Below are 13708 nucleotides of genomic sequence, written 5' to 3' on the forward strand. Positions count from 1 at the left end.
GGCACGCGGCCTCCTGGCTTCTCCAAGCACTAGGTTTATTTGCTTTTCGGGCCCTTCTCAAGCCAGATCTCTAACCTGGATTCTGAGGCGCTTTTCAGGGTGGGGCTGTGACAATGCGCTGCCCGCGTCGCCGCCATCACCGCGCGCCCTCCTGGGGCTCCGCAGTCCCCACCCCGCTCTCCTCTCCCACCTCCACCTATGCGGCGGTAAAATGCAGCACTCGCAGGGCGCCTGCGCGGCCCTCGGGCTGGGCGGCGGCGGCAGCAGCTATTTATAGTAGGTGACGTCACCTTGAAATAGACCGTTAGGGCCAGCCCGCCCTGCCCCCTTCCCACTCCCGCCGCTCCCCGCCGCCCGGCCCGGCCGCTCCCACTGCGCAGGCGTCCTCGCGTGCTCCCATCCCCCCGCGCAGCCGCCTCTCCTCCCTCGGCGGCGTCCGCGGCGTGAGCCACAGCGCGCGGGGCGAGACAGCGAGAGGGCGCGAGCCGCTCTGCTGCCTGCAGCCTCCGGCCGGCCGGCGAGCCAGTGCGCGTGCGCGGCGGCTGCCCTCGCGGAGACGCGGGAGCGGATCGGCGGGCGGGCGAGCGAGCCAGCGGTGCGGGGCGCGAGGCGAGGCCGAGCCACGAGCGACATGGGGGACCGGGAGCAGCTGCTGCAGCGGGCGCGGCTGGCCGAGCAGGCGGAGCGCTACGACGACATGGCCTCCGCCATGAAGGCGGTGAGCTCGCCGGGAGCCCGGGCGGCCCGCCGGGGGGCCCGGCGGAGGGGAGGCTTGGGTGGCCGGGCGGCGTCTCCCTCCGGGCCCGGGGCGACCCTGCGACCCCGCTGGGCGCGGCTGCCCGCCGGCAGCCCGCGCTTCCCGCGCCCGCCGGGCGCCCCGCCATTTCCTGCGGCCGGGCCCGGGTGGGGTCTCCGGGGAGGGGGCGGCTCGGGGTCGCAAATGCAGCACCGCGGCGACGGGCGGGCGGGGGTCGCCGCAGCCTAGCTCGGAGCCCTGGTGAGGGGAGGGGGATGCCTGAGGAAACATAAGGGAGCCACATTCCTGCTAGACTGTTCTGCCAGACTTGGGGGCTCACCCCCCTCTCACTTTCCTCCACACCCCAACTTGTAATAAAGAATCACCTAGAGAGTGGCGCCCTGTCTCCTGGTTTTCCCTGCCACGACCTGAAGTCTGTGTCATTCCGATCCGTTTAGCTCTGCTCGCCCGAATCGTTGACGTTCCATCTTCGCACGCCCGGGGTCTGGCTTTGTGTGCGAAGACCCCCATCCTGCAGTCTAGGCGTGGACGCGGCCGGGAGGGCGGAGGGCGGAGGGCGGGTGTGGGCCCCACTCCCAGGTTCGATGCTGCGCCCATCTGCCTGGAGATTAAAATGAGACGTGACTTGTAGGTGAGACGAGCCTGTGTGCCTTTGCATTCCCGAGACCCTCATAGATCGATGCTGCAGCTTGATTTCCGGTGCAGGAGTCGTGCCCAGCCACACCCTAGCAAATACCGTGGATTAGACACCACCTGCGTTTCTGAGACTTAGAGTTCCGGTTATCCTCTCACTGTCCCTGTCTGTTCACGTTGTTTTACGTTTTCGCTAAATGAACATTATTACTTCTCTCTGCGTCAAGGTCACACAGTGGTAGAGCTCCAACTGCGGCCACCAACCTGCCGTGTTCATCCGGTGTACAACCTCCTGAGACGTGGGAGGATCCGCCTGGGCTCCACCTTAGACCTAAAGATTCTGAAACTGAGGGTGGGACTCAGAAATCTGCACTTTAACCAGCTCTCGTGGCAAGTTTTAGCAGGTTTAGGTTCGAGAATTACTGCCCTGGTTTATATATAGCTCCTTTGCCCTTTTGCTGGCTTTGTGGGGGGGATTTCTTAGAGAAAAAACTACAAATCCAGAGGCTGCCTAAAATTTCAGAATCATTTGAAAAGCACCTTTTAAGGCTTTTGATATTAGTATAATATGAAATATGTTGTCGAGGTCAGCATTTAGGATTATCCAGGAAGGAAGGATACTTGAAGAGTTTTCTGAGCTGTCCTTGTTGCATATTGAACTAGGTGTGTTTGCAAACCACCACCACCCATTTCTTGATTCGTTGCTCATCCCGATTCGAGCACTGGCATGCTGTCGAGGTTTAGATAGGAGCTTTCATCCAAACCAGGGACGATCTTGGTTTGGGACCTGGAGGCTATATCATTCTGGGGCCCTCTTTAAGAAAATGAATGTAAAATATATTAATTTTTCAAATTTTATAGAAAGAGGACTGACTGTGTGAATGCATTTTCTCGGAAGGGACCCTGAGCTTAATTTTCTCTGGGATAAAGCCACTTCTGTCCACGCAGCAAGTCACACTGAAGTGAGCCTCTTCTCCTCAGTAACTGAGTGGTACTAGGATTATGCAGGCTGAGGCCTCTCTCTGGAGGTTCTAGTGAAACCCTCAGCCCCCCTGTGAGTGGTTGAAGGCTGCAGTGTTAGGAGCGCTTTGAGGAGTAAAGAAGGCATGGGGCTTGAGGAAGGGTGAATTGAAGTTGAGGGAAAATGACTAGACTGTACATTCTGGAGCTATAGGAAACCTGAGGCAACTAGAAATGGGAAGTAAGGGGAGAATGGAGACATGTAACCAGAATGAAATACAGTTTGGGGAACGGGAAAAATTGGCTGGTCTTCATAAGCAGCCTTCAAAAATGCTTCCCTGCAGCTAGCTATTTGTGTCCACAGATTTTCTCTGACACTTTGAGATAGCGTTTTGCAAACGGATGGACCCCTCTGTGTGTTGGGAATCTGTAATATCTATCTGAAATGATTGACGGGTTGGGTAAGCCATCTAGCATTGAAAATTCAATCCAGGTCTAATTATGTCATCTCAGAATTTGTGATAAACCATTCCCTCAAGGTAATTTGTATTAAAAAAAAATAAGAACTTTTTTTGTCATCTAAATTAATGGAATATATTTTTTGGAAAGGACTTGGCAGGGGTCAGTGGAAAACAGTTTCTTGTGTTTTACCTAACAGTTACCGATGTTGATATGTTAAATTCTTAATGTTATTGAGAAGGCTCAATCCCCATTTTATTAATATAGGCCTTAAGTAGAGCTTTTGGAAAAAGATGGAATTCTAGTAACCCTCTGGGTTTATGTGGGTTTTCTTCATGGCAGGTAAGTAGACTGCTCCAGAGATGATGGAACAGCACACCTGAGTGAGGGAACGCTCTGATGCCGCCACTCTGTGACCTTGAAACTCACATCTCTTGGCTTCCGGTCCTCTGAAGTGCAAAACTTGTCATGTTGGTGTTACTGTCAAGCGGGGTTTCAGCGTTCATTCTTCTAACTTGTTTTCTGTTTCCTTTATAATTTAAATGGTGACCTGATAATATTGCCCGCCTGTAATGATTGATGTTCTTTAGCTACCAGCGTCACCTGGAGGAGATGGTGTGTGTCGGTAAGCTTTAAGAAAAATGCATACTGGTCCACGACGGTGTTGCCTCGCATCAGCTGAGAACTGCAGTTCCCTGCCTCACCCCATAATTTGAAGAGGCACGAAATGTTTCTGGAGTGAAGGAGCATCTTCAAGCTCTCCTCATCTCATACCTGGTAGCTTACAGAGAGTGTAATAGTGGGCAGGAACATCATGAAAGGTTTTAGAACCCAAGTCCTTTTTAGGCCAGGATTGAAATGACCATACACAGTTCGTAACCTCTGTCAAATGGGTATAATACCATCTTATGAAAACCATGACATAAACCTATAACATGGGGTAAAAGTGTTAGTGCATAAGACTGAGAGATTTGAGGAGAGAGGGTAAATAATCAGATGTCCTGTGAATGTTCGTGGATAGACAGAATTCAGTCACGTCTCTTATTACCCTAAGTCATCCATTTTGTATTAAATCATATGGATGGTAATTGTGAAATTATAGAAATGTAAAAATCATTTGGGATAGCCTGGTGTGTTTTAACACTGCTACACAGTCGATTACAGAGTTGACAAAGGACAGGGAGAAATACGTCTGAAGGACTTGAAGAATATCTGTAGAAATCTTAAGTGCAGGAAACAAAGCTGTAGCTTAAGGAAATAGGACTTGGAGAGGATGAGGCACTTGGCCCAACCAGTGGCCAAAGGCTCTTATTCCAGCAGCTGTGAGATTATGGGAAGTGGGGAGATGAGCAGGTGGCGTGTAAAAGGAGAGCACGGCTGTGTGGCCTGGGGTGAGACATACCCGGGCTGCAGATACTAAAACAAAGGATGATTTTGAGGTGTACCAAAATTGTGGTTACTGTGAAATCTTAAAGCCATATTGGTATAACAGTTTGAAATATGTGTAAACTAGTGAGCCCTGTTTCCTACCAACTGGTCGTTTGAAATGTAATTATTGCTTTGTCATATTGGCTGAGGAAGGAAGAAGGCTTTGGATTTTTCTGGCAATAGTCTGTGTTAAAAGGCACTAAAGAAGGTAAACAGTTCACATAGCTTCGCTGCACCGAAGTGGAAATTGTGGCTCCTATCTGGGTTTGGGGTTCCTGAATTATCCCCAGAAGAGCTCCCACTGTCAAGGATCTCATTACTCACTTACACCAAAAACGTGTTTCCTTATCTTTGCCTGGAATTTTCTATTAGTGGTAGACTGCAGTTTTCCAGAAATATGGTTTGGGAGGGGGTACCCCAAATGTGTTTTCTGTGTTATACTTCATCAAGTTTAATGGGATTTATCATTTTAGTTATCAGGCACTCAGTAAATGGTTTCTATTATACCATGTGTACATTCTCATTTAATTTTTATTATAACTCTGGATGGATACTGTTATTAACTCCATTTTACAAATGAGATTTAAGGAGGTTTGTTTTCTCACAGTCAGTTTGTAAAGCCAGGATTTGAACTCTTGAATTTAGAGCTCTCAACTTTAGCCACTGTATGATCATGCCCTGTGAGGCTAAGGGGTAATATTTCTAGTATACATTCTGGTATATTAGCCGTTGTCATCGTTGGTGATGAAATTCTAATCCCTTTACACAAGCGGGCTTACTGAACAAATAATTTCATCTATTAGATGTATGTCATTTTTGCCAAGTTAGAGTAAAAACAGAATCTAACACTTAGGGATCTTAGCTATAGCAGAGGACCATGAAAGGCAAACTGGCACATCTGGATTTTGCTTGTTTTCCTGAAGACCAGGAGTTTTTTTAGCTTAAAAAGCAAAGTATTAATTCAATTTGAGTTTCTGCTATGAATTAAGAAGTAGAGGACTATGTTAAATTATACTGTGGTATTTTAAGAAATTGTTTCGTATCCTTGGCTCCAATTGTTTCTTCATAGTTCATCTAGCATATTTCATAAGTCTGGGACCCCAAATTTCAGTCTGTAGGCTGTTGATAAAATTCCTCCCAGTGTCCAAGTGGAGGCTACCAGTTCTGCCCCCACCGTTTGGGAGCTCCTCCCACTCCTTGCTGCGGTGGCATTCCCCGCTTTGGTAGTGGGTGTTGGCACTTCCCTCTGATCAGGACCTGGCACAGCTTCTGAAGCCCTTAGTCCTGGTGCCTCCAGGGACAGTAGCATGCAGTAATGCCATTCAGATGCGGTTGCATTTCATTGCTGCCAATGCCTACGAAAATGTTGAGTTGTGTCAAGAGCAAGACAAAAGCAGTCTCTTAACAATACAAAGTTAGCTGTTTTCTTTGACTAATGCTGAGCTTAGAGTGGATATTAATTACCTGAACTCCTCTGCTCTGAGCGTGAAGTTCAGCCTCTCTTGCGGCCTTTGCGGAACTGCAGCCTTACCCTGGTGAGAACAGGCAGTGGGCTCTCCCGGCTGGGCAAGTGGTGACTGTTGGTGGGTGCTTTGCCAGCGTGGGACCAGGCAGAATCCTCACTTGTAGGGCATTAACTTGGCAAAGAGTTGGCCAAAAAAGCTTTCATCGCTCTAGCTCTTAAAAAAAAGACACAGGATTCTGCCAAAGAAGCTTAAAGATTTTATGATGTGGTTATGTCTACCTGATTGCTCATGAGAATCATTTTCTTCTGTTCTAAACTCCTATCAAAAGCAAGATTGTTGATAGTGTTTGGGTGTGGGCAACTATAAAAGATGGGACGGTAGCGTGTGTGCGTGTAGCTATGAAGGATGGGAGTGCTGTTCGGGAGAAGTAATATTAACCCTAACTTTGCTAACGTGGCCTGGCAGCTCAGAGGTGGCATTTTTTGTTTGCTCAGTATTGCTTTTGAGGTTGGACGTTTCCCAGATTAAGAACTTTTTTTTCCCAAATAGTCTCTGTGCTATTTTTGGCAGTAGATCTATTTTTACTCAAAAACACATAGTTTATTGCCTTGTGAGTTAGTGAGGGGAGGCCTTTAGGGAATTTTGAGTCAGCGAATGGTGTCAGAGGAAGATAAATGATTTCGTAGCAGACCAGGTTATTCATGACTCTTAGTAACGCTGTGTGGTGTTTGAAGCAGAGAAAATGGGTGCCCTGGAGTTGGAATTGGTGCAGCCAAAGGCTGTGTGGTAAGGACATCAGTAGGATGGCTGGCAGGGAGTCCAGTCCTTAAAGGAAATGGAGAGGAGGACCTTTATAAATGGGGAGGGTCCATCAATTTAAGGGTTTCAGGAAGAGGGTAAGTGGGATTAAATGGGGTGGGGAGGTGCGCAGGAGAGCAAGAAGGCAGAGACGCTGTGGGCAGAGGTGGATGAACCCCTTAGAGATGGTGTAGCCACCTGAAGACTTAGTGTCTGGGGTGGCTGCCCTGAGGGCACCTGATGTGTGGCGGCAATGAGAATGTTGAAACTCCTGGCATTGGAGTAGAAAGAAGGTTGTGAACCATTGTGTAGGTCTCTTCTATCTTGAAAATTCTGTCTTGTCTTTGCCTCATGTTCCTAATTAGAAACTGGAAACGGATGATTGTAGAGATACAATAAAGCTCTCCATAGAATCTGCTTACCATCCTCTGGTTAGCATTAGTGTGATCGGGCTGGTAGTGTATTGTTTTCCTTTCCATCACACTACATTGCCTCCCGGTGTCTGCTTTTCTTAGTGTATGTCCAAGCTTTTCTTTACGTCTCCTGGCTCCAGTATTTTGGAATTTGAAGTGTTGGGAACTGGCGAAGGTTATGCTCAGTAATAAGTATCAGTAATCAAGGCTGGCTGTAATTCTTGTTTGTTTCAATAGGCCATCTAATTTTACTTCGGTCTGTAATTTTCCATTCTAGGGGAAACTCTCAATTTTCTTTAGTTATCCAATCAAATAGTAATAAAACTATCTTCCTTCCATAAGTTTCCCTTTGTTAACTGAGTTGTAACCCAGGAGTATTAAAAAAAATTCTATGTTTAAACCTATTCACTTATTCCCTAGTTAGGCCCTGGCTGGGGTTCTAAGAACAATGCCTGCTTAGTGATGTTAGTCACCCTCAGCTGATGCTGATAGTGATTCATTCAGACTGGCAGGCAACCAGATAATTGTTACATAAACACTAATACTCCTAGTAAATGATTGTTCTTGTGGCGATGTCTTTATAAATATTACCCAGTAGCCTTTTTTGGCAGTTTATTTCCCCATGGAGGAGGGATATACTACAGGAATTCTGAAAGTCGCAGATACACCCAAATTTCTTTTACGTTAATAGTATCAACCTCATGCCTTACCACACCTTTTATTGTTGCTCAGGAAAAATGGAATCATAGAATTTTGGAGCTGAGGAAGTCCTTGGAGATGGTTTGGGCTGATCCCCCTTATTTTACTTTTGCTGCCCACAAAGGTGGTTAGTTCAAAGTCACACAGGTAGCTCAGGCTAAACTCCAGATGTCTTAGGTTTTTTTGTAACGATATTGCCCCTGTTATAAACACCCTGTGTGAGATATAAATGTATTTCAGATATGCACTAAATTTTAATATTATACTCTGGGGAGTTACCTGGGTGAATCTTTGCAACCTTCTGACTGTTGCTCAGCTTTATTAGTCACAGGATGGAGTATATAGTGACTCCTTATGGCTCTTATTTGCATTTTATTTTATGTATTTTAAATATATATATATATTTTTTAAGATTTTATTTTTCCTTTTTCTCCCCAAAGCCTCCCAGTACATAGTTGTGGGTCCTTCTAGTTGTGGCATGTGGGATGCCGCCTCAGCCTGGCTTGATAAGCGGTGCCACGTCCGCGCCCAGGATTTGAAATGGCAAAACCCTGGGCTGCTGAAGCGGAGCACGTGAACTTTAACCATTCGGCCACCGGGCCCGCCCCTATTATTTGCATTTTAATGTCAAGTGGCCTTAGTCGAATTTATTTACTGCAAGATCTAAGGAGCTCTCCAAATTCTGTTCTTGCCTCATGTTTTGTCTTATTGAATATTGCCCTAGAAAAGTGAGTCATTCTAGAAGCTTCAAGCATTCTGAGATTTGTCAGAATATTTTAGATGGGATCTTGATTTATAAGGATTGATTCCTTAAAAGACCGAATTATCAAACAAATATCTACAAAGTCTCTTCATATTTCCAGTAACAAAAGTGAGTATGTGAGTGTTTAAAGTCACTCACTGGAGGAGAAAACGAGTGGGGTTACAAGTCTCCTTGACAGGGAGCCTGGATTTTGGATTAGTGGAGAGACGAAGATTGCTGAGCACTGGGGCGGATCACAGACAGAGGGCTGGAGACGACTCGAATCTGTGAGGCGGAATGAGGAGACTGGCTTGTCGGCAGCCCTCTTAGGGAATGGGCGGGAGGCAGCGGGTAGCCAAAGACCACACTGAAGAAAGAAGTGGGGTTGCTGGATTGAGTAGCCACGGAGGAGAGACAATCCTGGGTTTAGGATTTGCAGCAAAAGAGCAGGGGGGCTGGGGACCGGGAGTTTTATAATTTTACCCTTAATAATGGATTTCATTTGTTGCTTATGTTCTCAAACTACTAATTTTTAAAATAAACCTATCGTTTTTTGTTTTTAAACTTTCTGATTCTTCGCTGCTCAGTCTTCTCAGTCCGTGTTAACATGTCTTTTAATATGCTGTTAATAAATTTTTCCGTTGAACTTGGCTTTTCCCTCCATCGGAGGAGGTTCTGTCCTTATGGTTTGGTTTAAGTAATACCTTTATGTTGTGTTTGATGGTTTCCTAAGTGCTTTTCTTTCTTTGTTTTTTTAAATTAAAGAGCTTTACTGGTAGGTCATATAATTAAGGAATCTCCCTACTGTATGGAAGATACGGGTCAATTTAGCAAGTTAGTGGTTTTGCTGGGGCCCAACCAAGGTTTTCTGACTGCAAGTCTGTATTAGTGTCCTAGGGCTGCCAAACAAAGTACCACGAACTGGGTGGCTTAAAACAACAGAAATTTATTTTATCACGGTTCGGAAGGCGAGAAGTCTGAGATTGAGATGTTGAAGGCTCTAGGGAAAAATCCTTCTTTGCCTGTCTCCTGGCCTCTGTTGGCTCCTGGTAATCCTTGATATTCCTTAGCTTGTAGACACATCACACCGCACTCCAATCTCTGCCTTTATTGTCACATGGCATGACATTCTCCCCATGTGTTTGTGTGTCTCCAAATCTCTCTTTCCTTATAAGGACATCAGTCCTTGGATTTAGGGCCACCCTAATGCAGTATGACTTCATCTTGATTGTGTCTGCAGAGGCCTTATTTCCAAATAAGGTCACATTGACAGGTATCAAAAGTTAGGACTTCAACATGTCTTTTTGGGGACACAATTTAACACCACAGCCAAAGCCAGTGCTCTTTCATTAACTACATAGCTGGCTCACTCGGAATTGGCATCATGGAGAACCAGCAAGTTACAACTCATAAAATGAAACATTTCCACTTAAATGTTGCTTCTATCCTTGATTGCCAGTCCAGGGTTCCTGTCAGTAGGTCAGAGTAAAGCTTGCTGCTGAGTATCTATGCTTCCTTTCAGCAGAGGCTGGGACCACTGCGCTGTCACTAATGCATCCATTTTGGCTTGAGGGACGGCTGGTTGTACCAACGGGTTTCCTTATGGAACCACACAGGGCAAGGCTCTGGCCACTAGATCTGTGTGGTATTTGATCTCATCTGTGAGGCTCTTATCTATGAGTATGTATTTGAGGAAGGTGTAGTCAGTTCTTTACAGAATATAAAGCTGGAAGGAGAATCTGGAACAGACTTCCGGTCTCTAGTTGTCTTTGAACATTTGACAAAGGAATTGTATGATCTTACTGTTAAGGATATCTTCTGCAGAATAGCTGGACCTCAGGACTTTTTCACCTGCCATGATGTACTATCACCTCACAACCTTTCCATGATTATCCTTCTCTCCATACCTTCACCAGCACCTTATAAGTTCTGAATGAGGGATTTCTCAAGGCCCTATCACTTCCTATTTTGAATTTCAACTATTTATCTCTTCTATTAGACTACAATCTCCCTTCAGGTAGGGTCCATATCTGACCAGTTTTTCTCTGGAGTGGCTTGTCGATAATCCTGATTTTGGAAAGGGTTGTTGATTAGGTTGAAGGGACGGTTTCTTCTAAGAATTTCAGACTTGGATCTGTCTCAGTGTTTATTTTTTTGGGATTTTGCAGGTGACGGAGCTCAATGAACCTCTCTCCAATGAAGATCGAAACCTCCTCTCTGTGGCCTACAAGAATGTGGTTGGTGCCAGGCGATCTTCCTGGAGGGTCATCAGCAGCATTGAGCAGAAGACCATGGCTGATGGAAATGAAAAGAAATTGGAGAAAGTTAAAGCTTACCGGGAGAAGATTGAGAAGGAGCTGGAAACAGTGTGCAATGATGTCCTGGCTCTGCTTGACAAGTTCCTCATCAAGAACTGCAATGATTTTCAGTATGAGAGCAAGGTATTTTACCTGAAAATGAAAGGCGATTACTACCGCTACTTGGCAGAGGTAGCTTCCGGGGAGAAGAAAAACAGTGTGGTCGAAGCTTCTGAGGCTGCCTACAAAGAAGCCTTTGAAATCAGCAAAGAGCACATGCAGCCAACGCACCCCATTCGGCTGGGCCTGGCCCTCAACTTCTCCGTGTTCTACTATGAGATCCAGAATGCGCCTGAGCAGGCCTGCCTCTTAGCCAAACAAGCCTTCGATGATGCCATAGCTGAGCTGGACACACTAAACGAGGATTCCTATAAGGACTCCACGCTCATCATGCAGTTGCTGCGAGACAACCTCACCCTCTGGACGAGCGACCAGCAGGATGAAGAAGCAGGAGAAGGCAACTGAAGAGCCTTCAGGTCCCTGGCCCTTCCTTCACCCACCACCCCCATCATCACCAATTCTTCCTTGCCACAATCACTAAATATCTAGTGCTAAACCTATCTGTATTGGCAGCACAGCTACTCAGATCTGCTCTCCTGCCCCTTGGGAAGCAGTTTCAGATAAATCTTTATGGGCATTGCTGGAATGATGGTTGCTTTGAGCCCACAGGAGCTCCCTTTTCGAATGTGCAGACAAGTGCGTTCTGAATGAGGCATTTTGATGCCTGTTGATCTATGTGAAATCCAGGAGAGAGCAATGGGGAAGTTTAGAAAGGAGAATTAGCCAACACAGGCTACAATTGATATTTAAATGATCCATTTAAAACAAGCTGATAGTGTTTTGTTAAGCAGTACATCTTGTGCATGCAAAAATGAATTCACCCCTCCCACCCCTTTCTTCAGCTAATGGGAAACTGTTAAGGGAAGCTGACACAAAGAGGCCACTTGCTCCTTTCCGTCAGCTTTCTAACAAACTTCAACGTGAGGTTTCAGTAGCGCCTTGTTTTGCCTCTTTAAATTATGACGTGCACAAACCTTCTTTTCAATGCAATGCATCTAAAGTTTTGATACCTGTAACTTTTTCTTTTTTTGGTTGCGATGGTTTAAGAATCATGGATTTATTTTTTGTAACTTTTTGGCTATTGTCCTTGTGTATCCTGACAGCACCGTGTGTGTCAGCCCACGTCAATCAAGATGGGTGATTATGAAATGCCAGACTTCTAAATTAAATGTTTTGGAATTCAGTGGGTAAATAAATGCTGCTTTGGGGATATTATTTCTGTGTTTGTGGTCTTGATTTTTTGCCCTTTCAAGGAGCTATTTAACAGGTCACCATTTTGAATCCTGATTTGAGTCTCACAAACATCAAAGCATTTGGTACAGTAAGTTTTCAGGCCCTGTAATTCATCTCACACTTTGCGATTCACAAGACTCGTGACTGTTAAGTAGTTTTCTGTGGACCCAGTTGACATAGCCTTTCTGATTCACTCTTCCTGGTAACTGGTAGCTTGTATAGGAGCTGAGCAGACCAAAACGCTGTCTTCCACAGTACAGCACCTCTGTGAAAGGTCAGGGCTGTGTTTAACTTGGAAGGGTGTTGTCGACCCACCCTACTGCAATGTTGGTTGATATTTAACGCTCAAGGTACATACCGAGCTGAGACATATCCTCAAATTTTCTTAATATTCTTTCTGTATTAGATGGGATAAAATGTGAATTGGGGGCACAACCTGGATCCCTGAAATCCGTAGTTGTTATTAGTAAGGAAGCTTTGTGTATTCTTTAAAATAGAAAAACTTCCATCTGAGTTTAAATAAAAAAGCCTAACCCCTTAAGCACTCTTCCCGTCTACTTCTATCACTCAAGGCTTCTCTTGAGGCTCAGTAGCACCCCTTGGCCTCTTCCTCAGGTGATAGGGACTCCAGCCCCTCACCGTTTTTATTACCTCCAGCGTGGTTCCCAGAACCAAACATGCTTGTTAAGAGGATTGGTTCAGTTACACAGAGGCCTTAAAAACCATATTCTTGACTAAAGCTTGACAGTGAACTGGTGAAAATGGCCTGACCCAATTTCTGTCCTTGAACTTAAATTGTGGTGGGGCAAGGAACTTCCAAGCATGGAAGTGTAACCTGTTTTCTTGTTCAGCAGAGGTGTGGCCCACATGTTAATAACACACCTTAGGAGGCCTGTCTCAAGTTGGCCTAATTGCTAGCTAAAATGGTTATTGAGTTTCACCTCAATTAGTGGGTCAGGTATTTTCAAGCTACAAACTTTATGTGGCCAAGACACTTGGCTTTGATACGCATATGTAGGCATGAAAACTTGTTACATTTGAAATGTCCTTCACTGGAAGGGCTTTAGGAAAATCACTCACATTTTCATTTTACAACCATCTTGTGAAAGGTTTTGTCACCACCTTAGAGATGAGGAAGCTGACGTGTAGAGCTGAAATTCGCACAGCTGGCGAGCCACAGAGGACGGCCTCCGCCCAAGACTTACGATTGAGATCTCCAACTGCCCTCTGGTGGGCTCTAGCGCTGCCATGCTGCAAAGGCTCCGGGCAGCCTTGACTAGCCACACAAACTTTTGAGGCTCAGGACCCTCATTTTTTAAGTGTAGAATTTGAAATATAAGCTTTAAGTCAACTCAAAGTACTCAGTGTGTAGGGCATCCTCTGGTCTGGGAATGGAGTGTGGGCAAGTGTGGACACACACAATTACAATTAGCCCCAGTGACAAATGGAGTTCTTTGAGAAGACCTACAAATTACATGCGACATAAACCTGGAAGGCTTCTCTGCTGCACAGAGATTTCCTTCCAGTTCTGCACACTTTTGTGTTTTGAAACTTGTCAAGACAAATTTATAAAGTAAGATGGGGTCATCTCAGTGTTAACTGCAGAGGAAACTAAAGTCCAGAGAAATGAAATGTCTTTCCAGAGTCACACTGCAAAATTAGGGACAGAACTTAGACTAGCATTCAGATCCCCTAAATCTTTG

The 13708-nt window shown here is 45.7% G+C and overlaps 1 protein-coding gene across 1 annotated transcript; it reads left to right on the plus strand.

Moving 5' to 3' along the window:
- The first annotated feature begins 372 nt into the window (after nucleotides 1–372).
- YWHAH (tyrosine 3-monooxygenase/tryptophan 5-monooxygenase activation protein eta) lies at nucleotides 373–11987 on the plus strand. Its single transcript, XM_046640659.1, has 2 exons — nucleotides 373–718; nucleotides 10524–11987. The coding sequence occupies exons 1-2, from the start codon at nucleotides 632–634 to the stop codon at nucleotides 11175–11177; spliced, it is 741 nt and encodes a 246-aa protein (XP_046496615.1). The 5' UTR covers nucleotides 373–631; the 3' UTR covers nucleotides 11178–11987.
- Nucleotides 11988–13708: the final 1721 nt, after the last annotated feature.

Source organism: Equus quagga, chromosome 15 (genome assembly GCF_021613505.1).
Source record: "Equus quagga isolate Etosha38 chromosome 15, UCLA_HA_Equagga_1.0, whole genome shotgun sequence".
In the NCBI taxonomy this organism is placed as follows: domain Eukaryota; kingdom Metazoa; phylum Chordata; class Mammalia; order Perissodactyla; family Equidae; genus Equus; species Equus quagga.